Source organism: Mustela nigripes, chromosome 13 (genome assembly GCF_022355385.1).
Source record: "Mustela nigripes isolate SB6536 chromosome 13, MUSNIG.SB6536, whole genome shotgun sequence".
NCBI lineage: Eukaryota > Metazoa > Chordata > Mammalia > Carnivora > Mustelidae > Mustela > Mustela nigripes.
The window spans coordinates 130,698,030-130,718,125 of NC_081569.1; the positions used below are offsets into that span (position 1 = coordinate 130,698,030).

Genomic DNA, 20,096 nt, shown 5'->3' on the forward strand with positions numbered 1-20,096 from the left:
TTTTTTTTTTTAAGATTTTATTTATTTGTCAGAGAGAGAGAGGGAGCACAAGCAGTGGAAGTGGCAGGCGGAGAAGGCAGAGGGAGAAGCAGGCTCCCTGCTGAGCAAGAAGCCTGCCCGTGGGGCTAGATCCCAGGACCCTGGGATAATGACCTGAGCTGAAGGTAGCCGCTTAACCCACTGAGGTGTCCTGAGGAGCTATTCTTTAAAAACTCACACACACACACACACACACACACACACACAGATGGCTGTCCACATCTGCTGCTCTTTCCTGTGATGACAGATGGCTGTCAGGACTCTGCTACCTGCTAGAGCTTTTCAAGGAAAGAAAAGAAAAAGAAAAAACCCTTCAAAGCATTCCTCAGGAGGCTGACGTGCTAGTCCTCTCTCCAAAGTAATAGAGACGTTTCCCTGTTTTTAAGTCAATAGGTTTTTCTTTTTCAAACAATTTTTTTCCCCTCTTTAAAGTACGGTGGAATGTTGTGAAATCAAGGTAGGATGCGAAAGTGGCCCCAGAATCTGAGCCTTATTTCCTTGTTGGTCAATCTGGAGTCAAACATCTGGTGGGTTTGGTCTGCCCTTAACAGTGGGCAGGCGGCTGGGAGCGGCTGGGCGACAGGAAGAGCCTTTTGAAAGTGGCTGTTTGGAAACAGTTCCCGGTTTCATCGTGTTGGGATTTGTTGCTGTAAACCAAGTCCATTTGCACATTTAAAAAACTTGACAACTGGCATTTTCCAATGTGTTTTACATTTTTAAGAACAACTAGCCAGCCTCGGGGGAGATGGAAAGTTACCCGCCACACAGTTGGTGAGAGGGAGTGAAAACCTAAGAGCCTGGTTTTCTACGACGGGCCATGGACTGCGAGTTTCTTCCATCTTGAGCTGAGATAACTTGTCAGCTATGGCAGCAGTAAAACCGAGGAGCAAAATGAACTGAACTTAGGACTAGACTGTGAATTGTTGCATCTGTTTGTTTAAAAACTAAGAAAACAACTATAGTTACGGAAAATGGAACCATGAGCAGAAACTGGGTGTCGGGCACGAGGGACCTCTCTGTCACTATTTTTTGTAACTTCCTACAGAGGTGTAATTACTTCAAAACCAAAATACTAAATAAATAAATATATGAGACTGGTTTCATTCCACTGGAATGTACAACATTTACTTGCTCTGTATGTCATGTTATAACCATATACGAGACCTATAGTCGCTGAGTGACGTTTCTTGGAGGAACGAAGTGGGTTAAGAGTAACCTGGTGAGAGCCGGGGAAGGGATTGTAGCCAAGGGGGCACAGCTCCCCACAGGAATGACTTGGGGGTTCAGGGCCTCACAGCCATGCAGTCGGTGGCACCCCACGTTCAGCATGGGTGACGGGGAGCCCAAGGGCCTTGCAGTGAGATCTGTCTTTATCTTTACTCCTCAGCCTCCCCAGTGATCGAAAATGGCCAGCTGGAGTGTCCCCAAGGGTACAAGAGACTGAATCTCACTCACTGCCAAGGTAAGGGTGACCCGAGGCCAGAGCTGGGCTTGGGGCGGGGGGAGGGAGGGGGTTGGATAATGAAGGCCTGAGGATGCCAGGACACTCCCCCACCCCCCACCCAGACAGAAGGAGTGGTGGCACTGAGTGGTCTTCACTGGGCACCTCTAAGCCCCGGCTTCTGGGAGTTGGGGCTACTGGTTCCAGGGGCCTCAGGAAGTTGTGGGGATTATGAGAGAGCAAACCAGAAAGGGCCTGGGAGCTGAGCCCACCCCTCTTCCGGTCTCCACCTGCCCCCACTGGACCTGAGGCAGGTGCGTCTCTGGAACTGTGGGGTCTGCATGTGCGTGTGCGGGTGCCGTCCCAGTCCCCACATCCCCTCACCTCCTCGGCCAGTCTCCTTGGCATGGGAGGACTTGGAATCAGGATCTAGTCGGCCTGAGTTGATGGGGACCTCTGGGGACTCCCCCCAACAAATCACCTCCCACAGCCAGGAGCGGGGGGAGGGAAGGTACAGGTGGAGGAAAAAGGGGACCATAAAGCACGGACCTTGGCCAGGATGGCCTGGCTGACAGGCTGTTAACCAACTGAGGTCTTGGACACTCTGCATTTCAGAGGGGCAAGGCTCAGAGGCACCTTGGGACAGAGGGATGGAAGCCAGGCTCAGCTACGGCTTTGTCACTATGGGGAATTCCAGTGAGGATAGTGCGTAGGCCCAGGATGACTGGGGCGTCCAGAAACCCTCACTGAGGGGCAGCTGCTGCCACTGAGCAGCTCAGGCTCAGAGCAGGCAGCCCCTGTAGGCTGCGGGCCTGGCAGTAGGAGAGATGAGTAGAGCCTCTCCTGGAGAGGCTCCTGGGGCTGGCAGAGGTCAGTGGGGAGCTGAGGTGGCGTCCCCATTGGACAACTGGATACGGTGCTGTCTATATGGCTTACTTGAAATGAAGCTGGGTTAGAGACAGGACATTGACCCAGATGGCCTCCTAAGCACCCTTCCCCCCGGAGGCTTCTCCAGGAGAGAGGGATCTGAGGAAGTCCTGGGGTAGCTAGGCTGTCTGCCTGCGGGGTGCCAGGCCCAAAGGGGATTTCTGGCCCATGGATAAAGCTTGGACCAGGCAAAAGGGCAGCCTCTGACCCAGCCCAAGGTCAGACTCCCCTGGGGGCAAAGAGGCCCAATAGATAGGATGGTGGGTGTGGAGAGGTCTTTAGTTTTGCTCTTGGATGGGACAGTAGGGCCATTCATATCTAAACTGTCCCTAGGGCCCTCTCCTCCTGGCAGGTTTCCCAGTGCACAGGGTTAAAGTTATTCCCAGGATCTCAAAGGAGCTCTGGGTCCTCCCTCCATTGAGCCCCAAGGGATACAGGAAGCCAAAGGGCCCACCCCCAGGAGCACCCCCCCGGCCCTTTAAACCTCCCCCCTTCCCATGTCTCCATATCTGGGAGGGGACCTGCTCACCTCTACACCCACATGCGTCACCTCCTCTCTGTCTCCATCCTTCTCTCCTGCCACCGGCCGAGCTGGGGCTGTTGTCAGGAACTGCGTGTGTTGGGCTGGGTGTTAGCACCCAGCGACAGACAAACATGGCTGCCCCCGGTGAATATAGGCGCTTAAGCAATTACACACCATGGGAGAAGTGCTCTTGCTAGGAAGAGGCCCTGGGTGCCGTGGCATGGCATGGTGGGCGCCCCTTCCCAGACCGGGAGGGTAGGAGAAGAGCTTCAGGTGACAGCTGACCGGGGCGTGAAGAGTGACTCGAGGTGACCAGCTGAAGGAGATTCAGGCATTCCCCCGGCTGAGGGAGGAGCACACGCAAAGGAAGGGTTGGGCGAGCGGGAGGACTGCCTGTGTGGCCACAGGAGACAACACAGGCATCCCAGGGCCTCATCAGAGCCGCCTGCGCCCCCACAGGCTCTGCGGAAATGGGGGGAAGGGCACTGGATACCGCGCGAGGGCTTAGGAGCCCCTCCAGGAGGCAAGTCAGATTTAGAGCCAGCGCTCTGGCCATAGTCCGGAGGCAAATGGGCCTGTTCCCCTGCCCAGAGCTCGGTGGCATTTCCCCAGGCACCTCCCTCCCAACAGGGTGTCCTGCCAGAGAACAGTTGGGCCATCTTCTAGCCCCTTCTTTCCGTGCTCAGGGCCACTTTCCCTGAAGCCTATGGGTGAGCGGGTGACTCTGGTGACGGGGTCGCTGTGTCTAGTGTCCTGGCCCTGGAGGTGGGGGGCTCCTCCCAAATCCCAAATCTTCCCCCCTCACCATCATCCGCAAAGGCACCATCACCAAGACTTTCAGGAGCTTAGAATGTGAGGGTTGAGATTTCCCCTTGGCAGGAAGAAGGAAATGCTTTTGAGATCACAAAGGATGCCAATGTCACTCCCTTGTTTGAAGAACAGCACAAGCATCCATTGGTCTCGGAGGCTGTGTGTGGCCTGCCCAAGGCTTCTCGGCCTCCTGGAAACATGCCCTCCAGACCCTCTGGCCCTCCGCGCTTGCCTCCACCCTCCTGCCTCCCGTCCTTGCCGGGCTCCCTCGAGCCCACTGCTCACAGTGGACATGGTCCCGAGATCTGGGGTCCAGGGGAGAGGCTGCAGAGGCCCTCCAGGAAGTCTGAGGAGGAAGGACGGAGCACATGGTTCTCCCCACTCCAACCCAAAGTGTCTCCTTATCTGCTCCCCCCGTTTGCACCCCCGCACGCCCCTCACTAGCTGAGCGACTTTGGGCAAGTTACTCCTGGACCCTGTTTCCTCATCTATAAAATGAAGCCACGGGGACCTGCTTGATAAAGTTGTCGGTAAGAACCCAACGAGGTACCACGTGCCCCGCACGTGGTATGGTGCCTGGCCGGTGATAGGCACTCAAGAAACAGTAGCTCTTGACATTACCATCATTATTACCAGTGAGCGGAATTAAGTGATTTGCAATTATCGTCTTGTCTTCTTCTCCTAACAAGACCATCTGGTAGTTACAAATAAAAAGTCCCCATTTTATGAATGAGGAAACTGAGGCACGGAGAGTGGGACCACACTTAATAGATGGCAGCTCTCTTATTGTTGTCCCTTTGGGAAGTTCTATACCTTGGGCCCTCCCCTCCCCAAGGCCTGGGTGGGGGGAGCAGGCTCTCCCTCACCTCCTCCAACCCCGCAGATATCAACGAGTGCCTGAGCCTGGGTGTGTGCAAGGACTCGGAGTGCGTGAACACCAGAGGCAGCTACCTGTGCACCTGCGGGCCTGGCCTCATGCTGGACCCATCCAGGAGCCGCTGTGTATGTAAGTGTCGGCGGGGACCGGAGGTGGGGGACACTGGGAGGCGAGATGGGATCCTCAGGGTCCGCCGGCCAGGCCCAGAGCAGTCATTTCCCCCAGGCCCCATCCCCAGACCAGGGTCTGTGTCTCAACCCAGTACAAAGTGTAGAGTATACAGTGTACCCAGTGTATAAAAACCAAACCCCCCTGTTGGAGAGGAGACAGCTAGCACTTCGGTTTGGGTTTTTGGCCTGTCTTTGGGGGCTTTGCAGTTTGGGATTTTCTACTTCTGTTTTTTCCCTAATCCGTTCTGTTCCCTCTGCGGCCTCATTACCTTGGGGAGATTGTTGTACTTGCTGCAATGTCAGGCCAAGCCGTGGCTGCCTCTTCCGGGCCTGAGTCTGGCAGCCTGATCACGGAACTGCGGACAGGCCTTCCTGAAAGGGCCTGTCTGTGGCACGTCCGACGCTGCCCCCTGGCCCCCAGGCCTTTCCACAAACCCGGGGTCCCTCGTGGCTCTGAATGTGTCCGCATCCATGAATACACACGTGTCTCTGGTCATATGAGCACCGTGTCTGTGTGTGTGTGCACACACACTGTGTGCCTGTGTGTGTGCATGTGTGTACCCCCAGGAAGCTGTTTCCAGCAGCCTCTGTGGTTTCCCTCTGGAAGAGGCCCCGGCTGGGAGCACCCCCAAAGAGCAGAGCTGACGCCACAGCCCAGACGGCTCTCCTTGGGCAAGGAGGCCTGACCAGAACTGAATAAAACCAGTCCTGACTGGCATCTGTGACGGGGCAGCCCAGGTCAGGTTGCTCCCCAGCTCTGCAGAGCTCCCCGAGGCTAGCCAGGCCCTCAGTCCACAAACCACCAGGTAACTAGGTCTGGGGAGGCCACAGGACGAGCAAGACTCCAGCGCCACCCAGAAGGAGCATCCCTTGTGACAGGAAGGATGAGACGGGACCCAGTCCATGTGTCCAGGGAGAGGAGACAGTAAGAGGCCAGAGTGGGGAGAGTGCATCCGAGGGCTCTCGGGGAGACTTCATGGAGACAGGGACATGTGACCGATGCCTTCAGGGACGTACAGCCCTCCCTCTCCTCATCCCACCCCCACTTTATTTTTTTTATTATTTTTTTAAGATTTTATTTATTTATTTGACAGAGAGAGATCACAAGTAGGCACAGAGGCAGGCAGAGAGAGAGAGAGAGGGAGAAGCAGGCTCCTTGCTGAGCAGAGAGCCTGATGCGGGACTCGATCCCAGGACCCTGAGATCATGACCTGAGCCGAAGGCAGCGGCTTAACCCACTGAGCCACCCAGGCACCCCCATCCCCACTTTAGATTGCTTTCTCGGACAGACAATTTTAACTCCTAAGGTGACTTTTACTTATTAGCGCCAGAAAGAGATGCTAACTTAATACAGGAGGCAGAAGCGGCCCTCGGGTGTTCTTTATTTTGTCTCCCTCCTTGCTGTTCCCCACTGCGCTTCCTTTCTGAGCTCTGCCCTCTTCCCTACCAGCTGACCAGAGCTGGTCTGCAAGGGCCACCCCCCTCTGGGCTGGGGCAGCCTCCTGATACTCTCAGCCAGGTCACCTCCACCCTGGGGCTCAAGGGGACCGAGCCATTTCCTACAGTGTCCCAAGGGAAGTGGCTGCTGAGAGCAGAGATTATACCTGGAGACCTAGGCTCATGGACTGACCAATAACTGATCACGATCTTTGACAAGGCACTTTTACCTCCATCATCGTGAAGAAAGTATATTATTAGTCAGGGGGGACCTGGCCGGCTCCGTTGGTGGAGCATATAACTCTTGATCTCAGGGTCATTAGTTTGAGCCCCACTTTGGGTGTAGAGATTACTTAAACAAACAAACAAACTTTTTTTTTTTTAAGTATATTAGTCAGGGGCCTTTGGGCTACAGATGACAGAACCCCAACTCAAACCACTGTAAGCAAAAATAATTCCTTGGTCCACACAACTAGGAAGTCGAGGGGTGGGTATGCCTCAGGCTTGGTTGGATCCAGGCACACACAGTGTCTTTGGGATGCCCCGTGCTCTGCTTCCTTTGTATTGATCTCATAATTCCGTCAAAGGTGGCCACCAGACAGTAGGCCTACATCTCCCAGTCCTGCAAACTCCAATTTAAAAATAGAGAAATAAAAAGTATCTTTTTTGTAATAATCCAGGGAAAGTCCCAAAGCTGATTATTAGCATTGGGTCCACTTGGTCAAGTGCCCATCCCTGACCCACTCGCTATGACCAGGGGTATAGACTCTTTCAGCTAGGAAATAGGGTCAGCCTCCACTCCACATGGACAGAATGGTAGACAGGGTAGATGCCATAGGAAAACCAGGGTGCTTTCACCAGAACACAGGGGTGTGGATGCCGAGCAGAAAGAAACACGTGTCTCCTCCCCATGGCATTATCATCATTCTTATTTGATGCATGAAGACGGTAAATCCCAGGGAGGTCATGTGGCTGATCTTGGAGCAGGGATTTGAACTTGGCCTGCTGAGTCCTGGGTCCTGACCTGAACTTCCCCAGGGTCATCGACTGCTTAGCTTTGAGTGTTGTCCTCTCCACACATCCCTCAGCCCCTCGTCTGGCCCAACAAGGAATCTGGTCTGTTTCCATGTGGCGTGAGCTCTTCACCCTCCACTGAGATAATATACAAGAGGACAGTCTTCACTACTCACTTTCAAAGGACAAGAAGGGGGACAATGGTGGTAGTATTGTTACCACCTAAACCCAGCATAGCTCTCACTCTCGGTGGCCCACAGCATTTTGATTCATGCACGTGGGTCCAGCGAGCATTACTGAGCGTCCCAAGCCCCAGACACTGCCCAGGTTGCTGCGCTACAGAGATGGCCAAAATAAGGTCCCTGTCCTCAAAGCTTCCCATCAGGCCTTCAGCTCTCACCTTGTCTCATCGTCCCAGGGAGACTGTGGCCCTCTATAGAGCACACAGCACGGCTGCCAGGCCAGTGGCAGGCTTTTGTAAATGCTTGTAAACCCAGCACCTGGAGACAAGCCGGCATGTTCCCATTTCCTGCCCTTGGGCTTTCCACGGGAGGTGGAGAGTCAAGGGGCCCATCCAGTAGGTTAGCACAAGGAGATCCCGAAGCCTTCTACCTGTGGCCATTCCTCCCCACATTCTTTTGAGCATTTCCACGGCCCAGAGCTGCAGCCTGAGACTCGGGCCAGGCCAGCCGGGTGTGCACTGCCAGCAGCCGCTCCCACCCACTGCCCCTCTCCTCCCTGCGCTTCCTCGAGGCCGGCCCCCTGCCCACCCCCCTGCCGTGTCTGTTGCAGCCGACAAGGCCATCTCCATGCAGCAGGGGCTGTGCTACCGGTCGGTGGGGCCTGGCACCTGCGCCCTGCCTTTGGCCCAGAGCATCACCAAGCAGATCTGCTGCTGCAGCCGGGTGGGCAAAGCTTGGGGCAGCCAGTGTGAGAGATGCCCCCTGCCCGGCACAGGTAAGCCTCCGTCCCAGCACAGCTCTGGCCCCCAAGGGCTTCCTCCAAGCCAGACTCTTAGTCTTCCCTCCCTCTTGCTCAACTCCTCACCCCAACCTGGGTCCCTCCTCCCTCACTGCAACAATTGTTTGTCCCCCTGAACGGAGGAAAGGGAGGGCCCTGGGTTCCCTCGGGAACTGTGCCCCTCAGCTTGTCCTTTGACCCTTGACCTTGCAGAGGCCTTTGGGGAGATCTGCCCTGCTGGCCAGGGCTACACCTACTCGAGCTCACATGTCCGCCTGGCCATGAGAAAGGCGGAGGAGGAGGAGCTGGCCAGGCCCTCCAGGGAGCACCCGCTGAAGAGCTTCGGGACCGTGCCTGGGTCCGAGGGGAGGCAGCAGCTTCGGGCCGTCACTGACACCTGGCTGGAGGCCAAGACTGTCCCTGACAAGGGTATCTGGGCTGCGGGAGGGGCCTGAGGTGTTCCCCTGCTCCCCCCCCCCCGTCCCAACCCCCCAAGAGTTTCTGGGTATTTATCCTGGTGGGCACCTGGCTTCCCAGCTATGGAGCATTCAGAGAGGGAGTTTAGAGCAGTAGCTCCCGGTCCCAGGAACCTCCTCGCCTGGCGTGCTGGGAAGGCCTCCCCTGCATCCCCTGATGTGTGGGATCAAAGAGGCCCACACCCCAGGCGTTGCCAATGGAAGTGGGAGATGTCAGCGGCAGCCCCAGCTCCAGCTGATCAGGCCTTTCCGTCCCCAGCCCTGCTGCTTCTGGGCTAGTGCTGGCTGCAAGGCCTGAGAGCTGGCAGGGAGATCCTGGGGAGTCCAAGGCTGTAGATCCCCTCCTGGCCTTAGAGTCGGGGCACCAACTCCAGCTCAATGACCAGAGGCCCAGGAGGCTTGGGCCAGAAAGACAAGGCCAAGGTGCCCCTGGCGGGGCCCCCCAAAAAACCATACTGAAATCACACCCAGGTTCCGGTAGCCCACAGTGCAGGAGGCCAAGGATATACTAAGACCAGGAGAGCTATGTGATGGCCAAAATTGCCCTGCGAATCTGGAACAAACAGACAGGGAAGTCAGGACAGAGCCCCAGTGGTCATGGGAACTGGAGCCCCGCCAGACCAGGAGCAGCTCCTCTCTTTCTAGAATGGTTCCCTGGGGCTATAGCCCAGGGCAAGGGGCGGAGGCTTTACTGGGAGGCTTGAGAGGGAGGAGGTGGCAGAGCAAAGAGGAGGGTTACAGCTAGGACTGATGGGCGGACTGGCCCTGGAAGGGGCGGGACTTCTCCCTGAGGCCTTAGAGAAAGGCTGGAGATTTCCTCTCACCGGTGAAGGCACCTTGTAGGCCCTCCAGACCTGGCATTTGGGGATCTTTGGTGGCCAGTCCCGGCAGGGCGGGAGGGGCAGAAGCAGGTTAAAAGATTCTGCACTCTCTCCACGGCTGACCTCTTGGGACAGAGTTCAGGACATCAGAGACTGAACAAACCCTGGCCATGGGTGGAGGGGAGAAGGCAGCCAGGCTCCTCCCTGAGCTCATGCTCTCACCTTTCCTTCCCAGGAGACTCTCAGGCTGGCCAGGTGAGTGTATCCTCCCAGCAGGGGCTGGGCAAGCATGGCAGGGAGTGGGAGAGGGTCCCCACTGACGCGGCAGGGCACTGTCTCCTGAAAGAGGAAAGGGAGACAGATGGATTATGTACGGGGATGCTGGAGTGGGCGGGTCCATCCAGAGACCTGGTTTTACCCTAAGGGAAGTAAGAACAGCTCTTGTACAAGTATTCTCTCGGGGGTCCCCTTCAGAAAGGAGGTAAGAACACGTCCCGTTAGTCCCAGCTCTGCAGATAAGATCTAGATAGAACTGGTTCCAGATTAATTCTGGATTCCGTACTTCCGGAGCATGACTTGCTTACACCTCAAGATCTCCTGTGCGGGTGGCTTGCGGGGGAAGTGGAAACGGCTGTGGATGGTCTCAAAGCACTCCACGCCCTTCCCTGTGCCCAGGATTCCCCTGTAAAGAACCGAATGTCCTCTTAGAAAAACATTCTGGAAGAGTGAACCTGCTTCTTCCCTCACCCGTCTGCCAATCCCTACCCTGTCCCCTGCCGCTCCTACCTGCAGACCTGACTGTCCCCAAACATGGTTTCTCCAGGGAGCTGCTTCTCTCCCTGGGGAATCATGTGCTGTCCTCCCAAACCAGATCCTCTGTCCATGTCCTCACCGCCCCCAGCGTGACCCTGACCCTCTGTCATCCTCTGCCCCTTCTCTCCTCTTGGTCACCACCACTGGCTGCGGGCTGTGGTGAGGGACGCGAGGTATGGCCTAGGGTCTCAGCCTCACCACCCTTGTCCTGTGACCCTGGGGAAGCTAGTGAACCTCAGGTTTCTGTTGCTTTATCTGGGCTCATGGCATTGGGACGATCGTCAAGCATTGCTGATGTGACACTGCGCAGACATCGGCTCCCTTAATCGTTACAACCTACTGTCCTAGGCTAGTTGAACAGATTAGTTAAGACCAGGGACATAAAGTGCTGGCAACGTGCCCAGCACAGAGGAAGAACTCATTGAGAGCTAGAAGGAATGAGAAAGTGAGCAAGCAGGGGTGAGTGTGGTGGGAGAAAGCATGTCACGGTGGGGGCACCAAGGAACCAACAGTGACCTTCTCTGTCTGCACAGGTCACAACCAGCACTACTACCCAAGTACCTGCCTGGGTCCCAGGTGAGTCCCTGCCCCTAGTGGCTCCCCGAAAACAGAAGGGAGGGAAAGACACACCACAGAGTTTGTGTCGTGGGCTGATACACGGGGCTCGGATCTGATGAGGTTGTGGATGGGTGACATGTGAGTGCTTTTTTGGGGGGGCGCTCTATCCACCCAAGGGGCAGCAAGGTCCGTGAAAGACAATGAGCTGTTTTGCAAATATTTCCCCAGCCACAGCACCCTTTCTGCATTTCATGGTGCCACTTGTATAAAGGAGACCAAAGCAGAATTGCAGGCTAAACAGGGGCCCAGCAGGTCCCCAGAGCCCTTCCCCCATGTCCCGACATCCTCTGGGAAATGGCTCGAGCTCTGCAGACCCCAGCTTGCTGAGGGTCACTGGAGTTGGGGACAGGGCACTGCCCAGGGGCTCTGTGTCCACCGAGCTGTTTGGCTCTGAATCACTGGCCATTTCTGTCACAAACCTGTCTCATGGCCCGCAAAACGGAAGCTGAGACTAGATGTGCTCGGGGTCCCATTAGAGCTCTCCGATTCTCTGACTGCATCTGGAACCGGGCTAAGTTTCAGCAGCCCAGGAGGCTGCAGGGCTGAGCTGCCCTAGACTCCATGCCTGGTTCTGCCGTCGGAAGGCCAGGAGGAGGGAAGGGACCCTGCCAGTGTCTCTGGAGGGAATGCTGTCGGGGGATGGGAAGGCAGGTGGGGCCGTGGCCCAGCTGCTCTCCCCTCCCCACCCCCTCCCCCTGCAGGAGATGCTGTAGAAAGACCAACGCCACCCCTTCCTGGCCAGGGGGTTCCAGACCACCAGGAAGAAGAGCACGTGACCACCACCGCCGAGGGGCTGGCGGCCCTGGGCCCCTCAGGTACCTGCAGTTGCCTGGTGGGGGGCGGCCGGGCAGAGCCAGCTCCAGGGCCTCGCCCACAGAGACACGGCCTCTGGTGAACTCCTGCTCAGGCTCAATGGCCCTGGCTTCATCTCACGGGGTGCCCTCGGGAACCCAGGAGTCCTGTCAGGAGCACCAGTCAAGCAGGGGAGGAGAAAGAGAAGGGAGGGCTTGGGGGCACCTCTTCCTCCTGGGCTTTCTAGGAGCTTCTGCCCCCCCCCCCCAGGAGGAAGGGCAGTGCAAGGAGCCTCCGGGAGCCTGGCTCCCCTGGGGCATTGACCTTGAGTCAGCGGAGAGCCCTGGCAGCGGGCAGCCTCCTGCTTTCCTCCTCGGCTTTCAGGAAGGAAAGCGGTTCTGTTGTCAAGGTTGTTTAACTGTCTGGGGCCCGGGTTCCCCTCTCCGCCGGCCACGATGGTGAGGGCGTGCGGCGTGGGGGCAATGCCTGGCAAATCCACCTTGCTCTGGAATGTGCCCTCCTCAAAGGCTCATTGTTTGGGGACTTGGTTCGAGAGGAGCCAAGAGGGTGATGCCACAGCGGCTCCCTGTGCACGTGTGTGCTCACGTGTGTGTGCCCTCACGTGTGCGTGCCCACGTGTGTGTGCCCTCATGTGTGCATGCCCTCATGTGTGCCCTCGCTGGGGGCTGGCTGACTTCGCAGACTCAGCTCACCTCAGGGGAGAGGGGTACCTCTGGATTTCTTCCGGCAAAGAGAGAGTCCCTGCAGCCTGGTAGAACAGTCTAGAGAGTGCGGGGTGGAGAAAGGGGCTGGCCCTCCCAGGGCTGAACCAGGGTGTCCTGCTGTCCTTTCCCAGGCCCCCTTTCTCTCTCTGTGCTTAGTGCACTGCTCCAGGGATGGTCCTTGTCCCCCTCTGCTGGGCAGGCAAGAGGTGCTGGGTTCAGGAGCTCCCTTGAGGATTCTCTGACAAGGAAAATGGGTCTGGAGGCAGGGACCGGGCTGAGGAGCAGGAAGAAAAGCCCACAGCAGCTCTCAGCATCATGGGTGGGGGACAGACCCCTCCCTCACAGTCACCATCCACAGCTTAATCCTCCTTCTCCCCTGCTTTCCCCCAATCTTACCCTTCTGGGAAGATATTTAGAACCAGGCAGGGGGTCCCCACAAGGCCCCTGCACTGATGCAAACTTGGAGCCAGGCCAGGGACAGGGTAACCTTGCAAACAGGCCCATTTAGCAAAGGCTGTGAGGCCCTGCTGTGGACCAACACAGGCCTCGTCCCCTCCCTTGGGTCTCCGGAGGTACCTCGTGCTGTGGGGCAGGGTGGGGGGCCCTGGGCGGGTGGGCTTACGTCAGAGACCTCAGGGCAGACACAAGGCTGCCAGTGCCTCTCATGCATTTGGTCACATGTCCAGTCAGCACACTCTACGCGCCAGGCACTTTTCTAGTATTGAGTCCACAGTTCAAAAAAGCTAGCCTTTATGCTGTCTCAGTGCTGAGTCTGGGCAAGTCGACAAACTATTCCTGAACTCAGCATGTCTCCCCACTTTTTACCCCATAACCACCACCCAGGGCAGCCCCTGTTTGAATTATTTCAGTGGGTTTCGAAGAGCCCCCTGCGCCTCCCCGCCCAGTCCATCGGCCTTTTGCTGCCTTTCTGAGCATGGCAAGATGCATGGTCTTTCTGAGATAGCTCCGATCGTACCCCACCTTGCAGGACCCCCTGTCTCAACATGGCATTCAAGGCCCTGCTCAGTTGGCCCCAGCACCCCCTCTCCTTTCTCCCTCTGGCAGGTGTCCCTCAACACCCTACTTACCAGCTCTATCTGTCTGGGGGAAGGGAAGCTCTGGGGATTGTGGGCGAGAGCCATGCCCTTATTCAGGGAGAGGGCAGGCTGGGGGCCTCAGCAGGGGAGACCCTTTGCTGGGACATGGGCCAGGGGAGCCCACTGGGTCTCAGTCAAAGGGATACACTACTGTGAGATCCATCCTGGGACTCGGGGTCCTGGGAGGAGTGCTATGGGGTTTTACACAAGGCCATGCTAACAAGGATATGGGAGGGTCCAGCCAGGAATGGAGCAAGGCTTCTGGGAGTCCTCGGAGGCCCCTGTGCCCTGCCCTCACAGTCTCCCCATCCTACTCCGCAGCCTTTGTCTGTCCTCACCCCCACCATAACTCTGCTTTGCTCTGCCTCCCACAGGCATCGACAGATGTGCTGCTGGAGCCACCAACATCTGTGGGCCCGGCACCTGCGTGAACCTCCCAGATGGATACAGATGCATTTGCAGCCCCGGCTACCAGCTGCACCCCAGCCAGGCCTACTGCACGGGTATGCCCTGGGTCACCCTGGGCCCACTCAGGGGTGGGGGACAGAGTCGAGCCTCTAGCAGAAGGTCCAAGCGGTGCTGTGTGGTCAAAGAGTTTAAGAAGAGTACTAGCCCTGCAGACAAAAACTATCTTAATTGTGGGGGAACAAGTCTCTGGGAGCACTGTCTGATGAGTCTCCAGGACTCCAAGAGAGTAGGAAGCCCCCATTGACCAGGGCCTGGAGCCATCACCTCTGAGATCAGCAACCACCCCCTGCCCCCACCACAAGCCATCTTGTTGCCTACACAGCAGACCAAGGCCTACCCTAGTTGGAAATGTCTCCACCAATCCCCACCCCTCAAGAATTTGACACAAGAAAGAAACATCCACTGTGCCTTGAAGGACAGGAAGTGATCAGGGGGTCACTGGGGGAGGGCGGCATGGGGCAGGAAGGAAGTGCTGGGCCACTGCCCCAGGCCCTTGGTGCCTGAGTGGGCCCTATGGGCAGACTTGGTGACCCCAGCCTTAGAGATTTTTCATCTCCACGGCCTCTTGTCCTCCCTCATCCCCTCCCTGACCCACAGCACCATCCCCAGTCCAGCTCCTAGCATGGGCAGGTTGATGACAGGTGCCCAAAGAAAGGTCCCCCTGACCTCCCTCCCCACCTTCCTCTGCTCAGATGACAATGAGTGTCTGAAGGACCCCTGCGCGGGAAGAGGGCGCTGCGTCAACCGAGTGGGTTCCTACTCCTGCTTCTGCTACCCTGGCTACACGCTGGCCACTTCGGGGACCACGCAGGAGTGCCAAGGTAAGCGAGCCTGCCTGCGTCCCTGGGATGGGCCCAGGACACCATGCAGAGTGTTGAGGGGGAAGAGGGTCTGGGCATTCACAGCACCCAGCTACTGCACTGCAGTGTGTGGAGCTCAGGGGCTGTGAGAACGGAGAGTCAGGGCTCTGACCTGGACCCGAGTGGAAGCCGACCCCTATGCTGAGACCAGACCGGAAGGAGAGGTTCAAACCTGAAAGACAGCAACACTCACCAAGGCCCCAAGGAGGTGTGGCTGGAGCTTAGAGTGTGAGAGGGTCAGGGAACATGGCTGGAGATGAAAACTAAAAGTCTAGTCCCCGAATTCTGAGTGACTAGGAGCTGCTTCCATTTTGGGTCAGGAGGGTTAAGTGTGAGGACATCAGCTGGGACTCCTGGCAGACGGGGGAGCGGGAGTGCCTTTGCAAGAGGGTTTCCCGCAGCTCAGAGAGCCTGGAAGTCTTCATGCTTCCCTGGGGAGGCGCAGCCCCCTGCTCAGGGCCCTTGGCAAAGTGGCTTCCAGCCCAAACCCTTGAATATCCAGCACTTGTGCTGAGATACACAGCCTCCGCGTACATTTTTATGACTGAGCTCACAGAGGTATGAAGCAGCGCTTTTCAAGCAGTGCCCAGAGGTTATGCACAGAGGGAAGCCTCACCCGGAGGATGGCACTGCTGTCCTTGAGGCTCGCGTGGCTGGTTCCAATGGGGCAGCCCAGCACTCCCTCACAGCTCCCTCCTGGAGATCTGGAAGTTGGGCGTCCTCTCATGACCATAGCCCCCAGGTCCTAATCCCCTGAAGATCCGGTCTGCAGAGACCAAGGCCGTGCAGGTGCCCTGATGGAGAAAAGGGGAATAGAGGCGAAAACCAGCTAACTTAATCAGAGTGGGAGAATTTCACATGACCTTCACTGGCACCAAGTGTTAAGCACGTGCGAGCCAGGCTCCATGTGAGCTCTGGGCTCCTGCAGTGAGTTGGGTGTGAGCGAGCGTGTGGTGCGCGGGATCCAGGTGAGGAAGCCACTGGTTCTCTGTGGAAGGTGCAGTCGGGTTCGCTGAGGGATCATTGGGGCTGGGGCGGGGAGGGTCCCAGGCAGCATTTCATGAGCGCTTCAGAATGCAGACACTGTCCTAAACCCTTCCTCCCATCAAGCTCATCAGCTCACCCCTGGGCGGTAGACAGCCTTACCCCATTTTATAGGTCAGTAAACCAAGGCTCAGAGTGCTGAAGTCCAAATCCCCGGGACCTCATAGCTAGCTGGAGCAGAGCTAGAAACAGAATCAAAGTCATTCTGGCCCCAAAGCGTGGTAGGCTTCCAACGCGCTCCCTTCCACGCGCTGGGAAGGAAAGGAGGAAGCAGGGTATCCCCGGAAAGGAAACCGTTTCACCAGAGCGCAGAGTGGGAATAATGATCAATCCAGTGTGACTAGAGCGTGGGGTCTGAGGAGGAAAGGACAGGGGCCGAGCCTCTAGGTGAAGCCGGGGGTACCTGGCTAAAGTGTTCGGACACCGTCCTGCAGGCAGTGAGCGGAAGGAGAGGTCTGTAAGCAGAGGGTGGCCAGAGCACGAGCAGGCTTTCTGGGACGTGACTCAGCAGCGCAGCTCGGAACAGCATGGGGGTTGTGAGGGGAGAGGCTGGGGACAAGGGGGCTTCTCTGGGCTTTGTTGCATGGCAGGTGTTGGAGGCCAGAGGCCCCGCCTGGGGCACCAGGCTGGGGACAAGCAGTGGCTGCTTCAGGGAGTGGGGTCACCGGGGCAGGTTGTCTCTGCTGGCCCCAGCAGCTAGGGAGGGAGCCCCAGGTAGCTGCTCTTGCCTCTCCCAGGGGGGCTCGGTTGCTACTTACTGGGCCCCTACTCAGGATAACACCCACTTGCTAAATTCTGCCAATCTTATAAAGCAGTAGCTCATTATTTAATTATGTGTGAATAATTTCATTAACTTATATAATTAATTAATAAAAATTATAACCATTTCTGGAATTAAAATTAATATAAGTAATGGACCAATATAAATTATTTGAACATTAGATATTTTTAAAAACATTTACTTTACCAGTAAGTGTGAGCATATCTTAATACGTTAGGCATTGAGTTTCTTGATCTTCCCTATTTTTTGCTCAGTTTTTCAGCAGTTGCTGGTTTTACTTGTGACACCTTGGGAGTCCCTTACACATCACAGACACTTGCCTGGATGTAGATATTCCGAGTCTCTCATTTCGCCCCCTTCCACAACCTTACCCACAGGTCCTTTTTAAAGAGAAATCCTTAATTTTCATGTGTTGAAATTAACCTTTTTGCCTTATTTCTTATACTTTTGGGGCTTGAGTTAAGAAGTCCTTTCCAAACTGTAAGCTACAAAGATCTCCTTCTACACTTTTTTTTCTTTTACATTTTATTTATTTATTTGACAGAGGAAGATCACATGTAAGCAGAGAGGCAGGCAGAGAGAGAGAGGGAAGCAGACTCACTGCTGAGCAGAGAGCCCGATGCAGGGCTCGATCCCAGGACTCTGAGATCATGACCTGAGCTGAAGGCAGAGGTTTAACCCACTGAGCCACCCAAGCGTCTTCTTTCTGCACATTCTTCCACTGAAGTTAGAGTTTCACCTTTTATAGTCTGTTTGAATCCATCTGGTGTCCATCTTCCTATGGGCCCTAAGCTCTGTTTTCTTCTGTTCCCCTGACCATATTTCTCCAGAAAGCAAGTCTGTTTTCTCAGCCTCATCCCCCGTCCAAGTTCTTCATCGAGGGCCCACATGTGGCTCTGGCTCTGAGTTCCCTTTCCTCGCCCACTGGGACTACAGCTTCTCAGAGAGAGGGCTAGTTCTTTCAGAAATGCCTAGAGAGTGATTCAGATGCAGGTTCCGGTGCTGCTGGGGCAGAGTCTCCAGTCTCGGGCCTGGGGCAGGGGGGTTACACCTTCTGCCGGGGAGTCTGCTGGGCACTGCAGTGTTACAAAGTACTGCTCAGATAAAAAACACTGTCCATAACCACATGGTTAGTTTTCCATTCACGCAACAAGCACTTTGGGGGGTTCTGAACTGGAGACATTAGGATAATGAGGGACAGTCTCAGCACTTGGGGAGAAAAAATCAAGTAAATGAACAGTTACTATAATAGCTGGGTCCTAAGGGAACCCTGGGAAAAGGCATATGGGGTTGGCGGGGAGAGGTCAACCTCTCCTAAGAGAAGAGCTGGAGAGAGCCAACCCCAGGGGCAGGAAGCCACTCAGGGCAAAAGAGTATCACACGCCCAAGCTCAGAAGCGGGTCCTGTGTGGCTGAGGCTGGGACATGGGGCCAAAGTGGGTGGAGCAGACAGGGGCCAGATCATGAAAGATCTCACATGCTAGGCCTAGGAGATCAGATTTATAGGGTGGGTTTAATGCCAGAGTAGTAATAGCTAACATTTCTTCAGTGCTTACCTCGTGCCACTCAGCTAGGCCCCCCACTAGGATTATCTCATTTAATCTGCACAGGGGCCCGGAGGAGAGTTTGAACCAGTGCCTGGGGAGGTGGGAGGCTAAGGTAGATTCTCCATTGATATGATGTGGGGGCAAGGAATGGGGAGTGGCCAAAGCCACCTGGAGGTGATCAGTTGAACCAGTGCTTGAAATGGGAGTAGGACTGCTGACCACTGAGGCGAAGAAAAGTACCCCACATGGGGTCGTCTGTGTGAACGAGGGCTCGGTGGCCGGACTGGTGGGGATCAGCAAAGGCAGCGAACCTGGGGCTAGGTGGCAGATGCCTTGGGAGCCAGGCAGAAACAGCAGGAAACCCCGGTAGGGCATAGGCAGGGAGGTGCCATGACCCAGGTTGGGCTTTTGAGCCGCTGTGGGGCACAAGGACACTGCGGGATGATGGCGTAAACAGCTTCACAGGATCCGCAGCTGCCTGAGATGCTCCTCTCTGGCTCATAAAGCCCTAACTTCCAGAAGGCCCCTAGGAACCCCAGGAGCAGGCCTCTGGAGGATGAACGGGGGTCAGGAAGAGGATTTTATTGGCCTCAGATCATGCCATCTGACCTCAAAAGTAGCCCCTGTCTCAGGGTGAGGATACAGCTTTGAGGGTCCCCAAGGCTCCCCAAAGTAGCGTCCGCGGGGAGAAAGGCCCTCAGGGGTTTACAGAGGCCTGAGCCAGATCAGTCTCAGACTTGCCACCCACCCCCACCCCCACCCCCGTCATCCTGGGATGGGGTGCATTTCCCAGGGGCCTCAGCATGGTGTCCTTGTGTTCCCGAGCGATGCCCCAGGACTCCCTGCAGGGCTGGCCCAACTCACGACTTCCCTGTGTGTTCACAGACATAGACGAGTGTGAGCAGCCTGGGGTGTGCCACGGGGGACGGTGCACCAACACGGAGGGCTCGTACCACTGCCAGTGTGACCAGGGCTACATCATGGTCAGGAAGGGACACTGTCAAGGTAAGAAATGAGATCAGGGAGCACAGCCAGCGGCCCCACCACCTCTCGGTCCTTCCCAGGTGCTAGCTGCCCCCACCCCGCCTTCCAGCTTGTCTCTGCCTCGGACCTCGCGAGGCCTTCCATCCCCTCCGTGATGGTGTCCCATCTGCCTCCCAAAGCAGGGGAGCTCAAGCAACATTACATACGTGAGACCCCGGGAACAGCCCTCGCCTGAGCCACACCGCTCTCCTGTATGATGGAGGAGACGCTGGTCTCTCTGGGAGGAGCTTGGGGACTTGACCAGGGCCCACTTGCTAAAGCTGGTTAGGCTGTGAGCTCCTCGGGCTTGGACCCCATCCTTAGAAGACTCACGTGCAGACACTGGAGGAATGTGCTGTGATGGATAAATGTTAGCAAATGCCAGCTGAACGAGTGAGTGAGTGAAGAATGAATGCATGAGCCCTGATCTTTGGGTTGTTTCCCGGGCCCTGCTGAAAGGCGGCCGCGACATTGCTGTGTGGGCTCCTCCCAGGCTGGCTGGAAGCTGCTACTATCCCGCCAGCTCCTGGCAGCACCGCCCCCTCCTTGCCAGGCTGGGGTGTGCGAGGCTTGCAGGAGGCCTGCGCTAGATGCTAAGACTGGCTGAGACAGGAAGGAAGCGGGGTAAGGCAAGGTTCCCTCTGGAAAGAAATCCTGCCCTTGACCCAAGTTTAGGACTAGCCACCTACCAGCCTCCAGGTTTTACCTGGCCAGCACTTGGCCTGGTTTCACAGGGTCCTGGAGCTGAATACCTTGTGAAGGGAGGTGTCCCCCTTTCCAGTGACATTACCAGGAAGCCAAGTCCAGAGTCCTAGAAGGTTTTAGCAAAGGGGA

At 56.4% G+C, this 20,096-nt stretch overlaps 1 protein-coding gene across 1 annotated transcript in view; it reads left to right on the plus strand.

Moving 5' to 3' along the window:
* Positions 1–20,096, plus strand: part of LTBP2 (latent transforming growth factor beta binding protein 2) — a 100,702-nt gene that overhangs the window by 62,973 nt on the left and 17,633 nt on the right. Inside the window, exons 9-18 of the mRNA XM_059373746.1 lie at positions 1,427–1,501; positions 4,624–4,746; positions 8,031–8,195; positions 8,412–8,627; positions 9,731–9,750; positions 10,842–10,884; positions 11,628–11,741; positions 13,915–14,043; positions 14,701–14,829; positions 19,125–19,244. Coding sequence (XP_059229729.1) covers positions 1,427–1,501; positions 4,624–4,746; positions 8,031–8,195; positions 8,412–8,627; positions 9,731–9,750; positions 10,842–10,884; positions 11,628–11,741; positions 13,915–14,043; positions 14,701–14,829; positions 19,125–19,244 — 1,134 coding nt within the window. The remainder of the gene's footprint in view (positions 1–1,426; positions 1,502–4,623; positions 4,747–8,030; positions 8,196–8,411; positions 8,628–9,730; positions 9,751–10,841; positions 10,885–11,627; positions 11,742–13,914; positions 14,044–14,700; positions 14,830–19,124; positions 19,245–20,096) is intronic.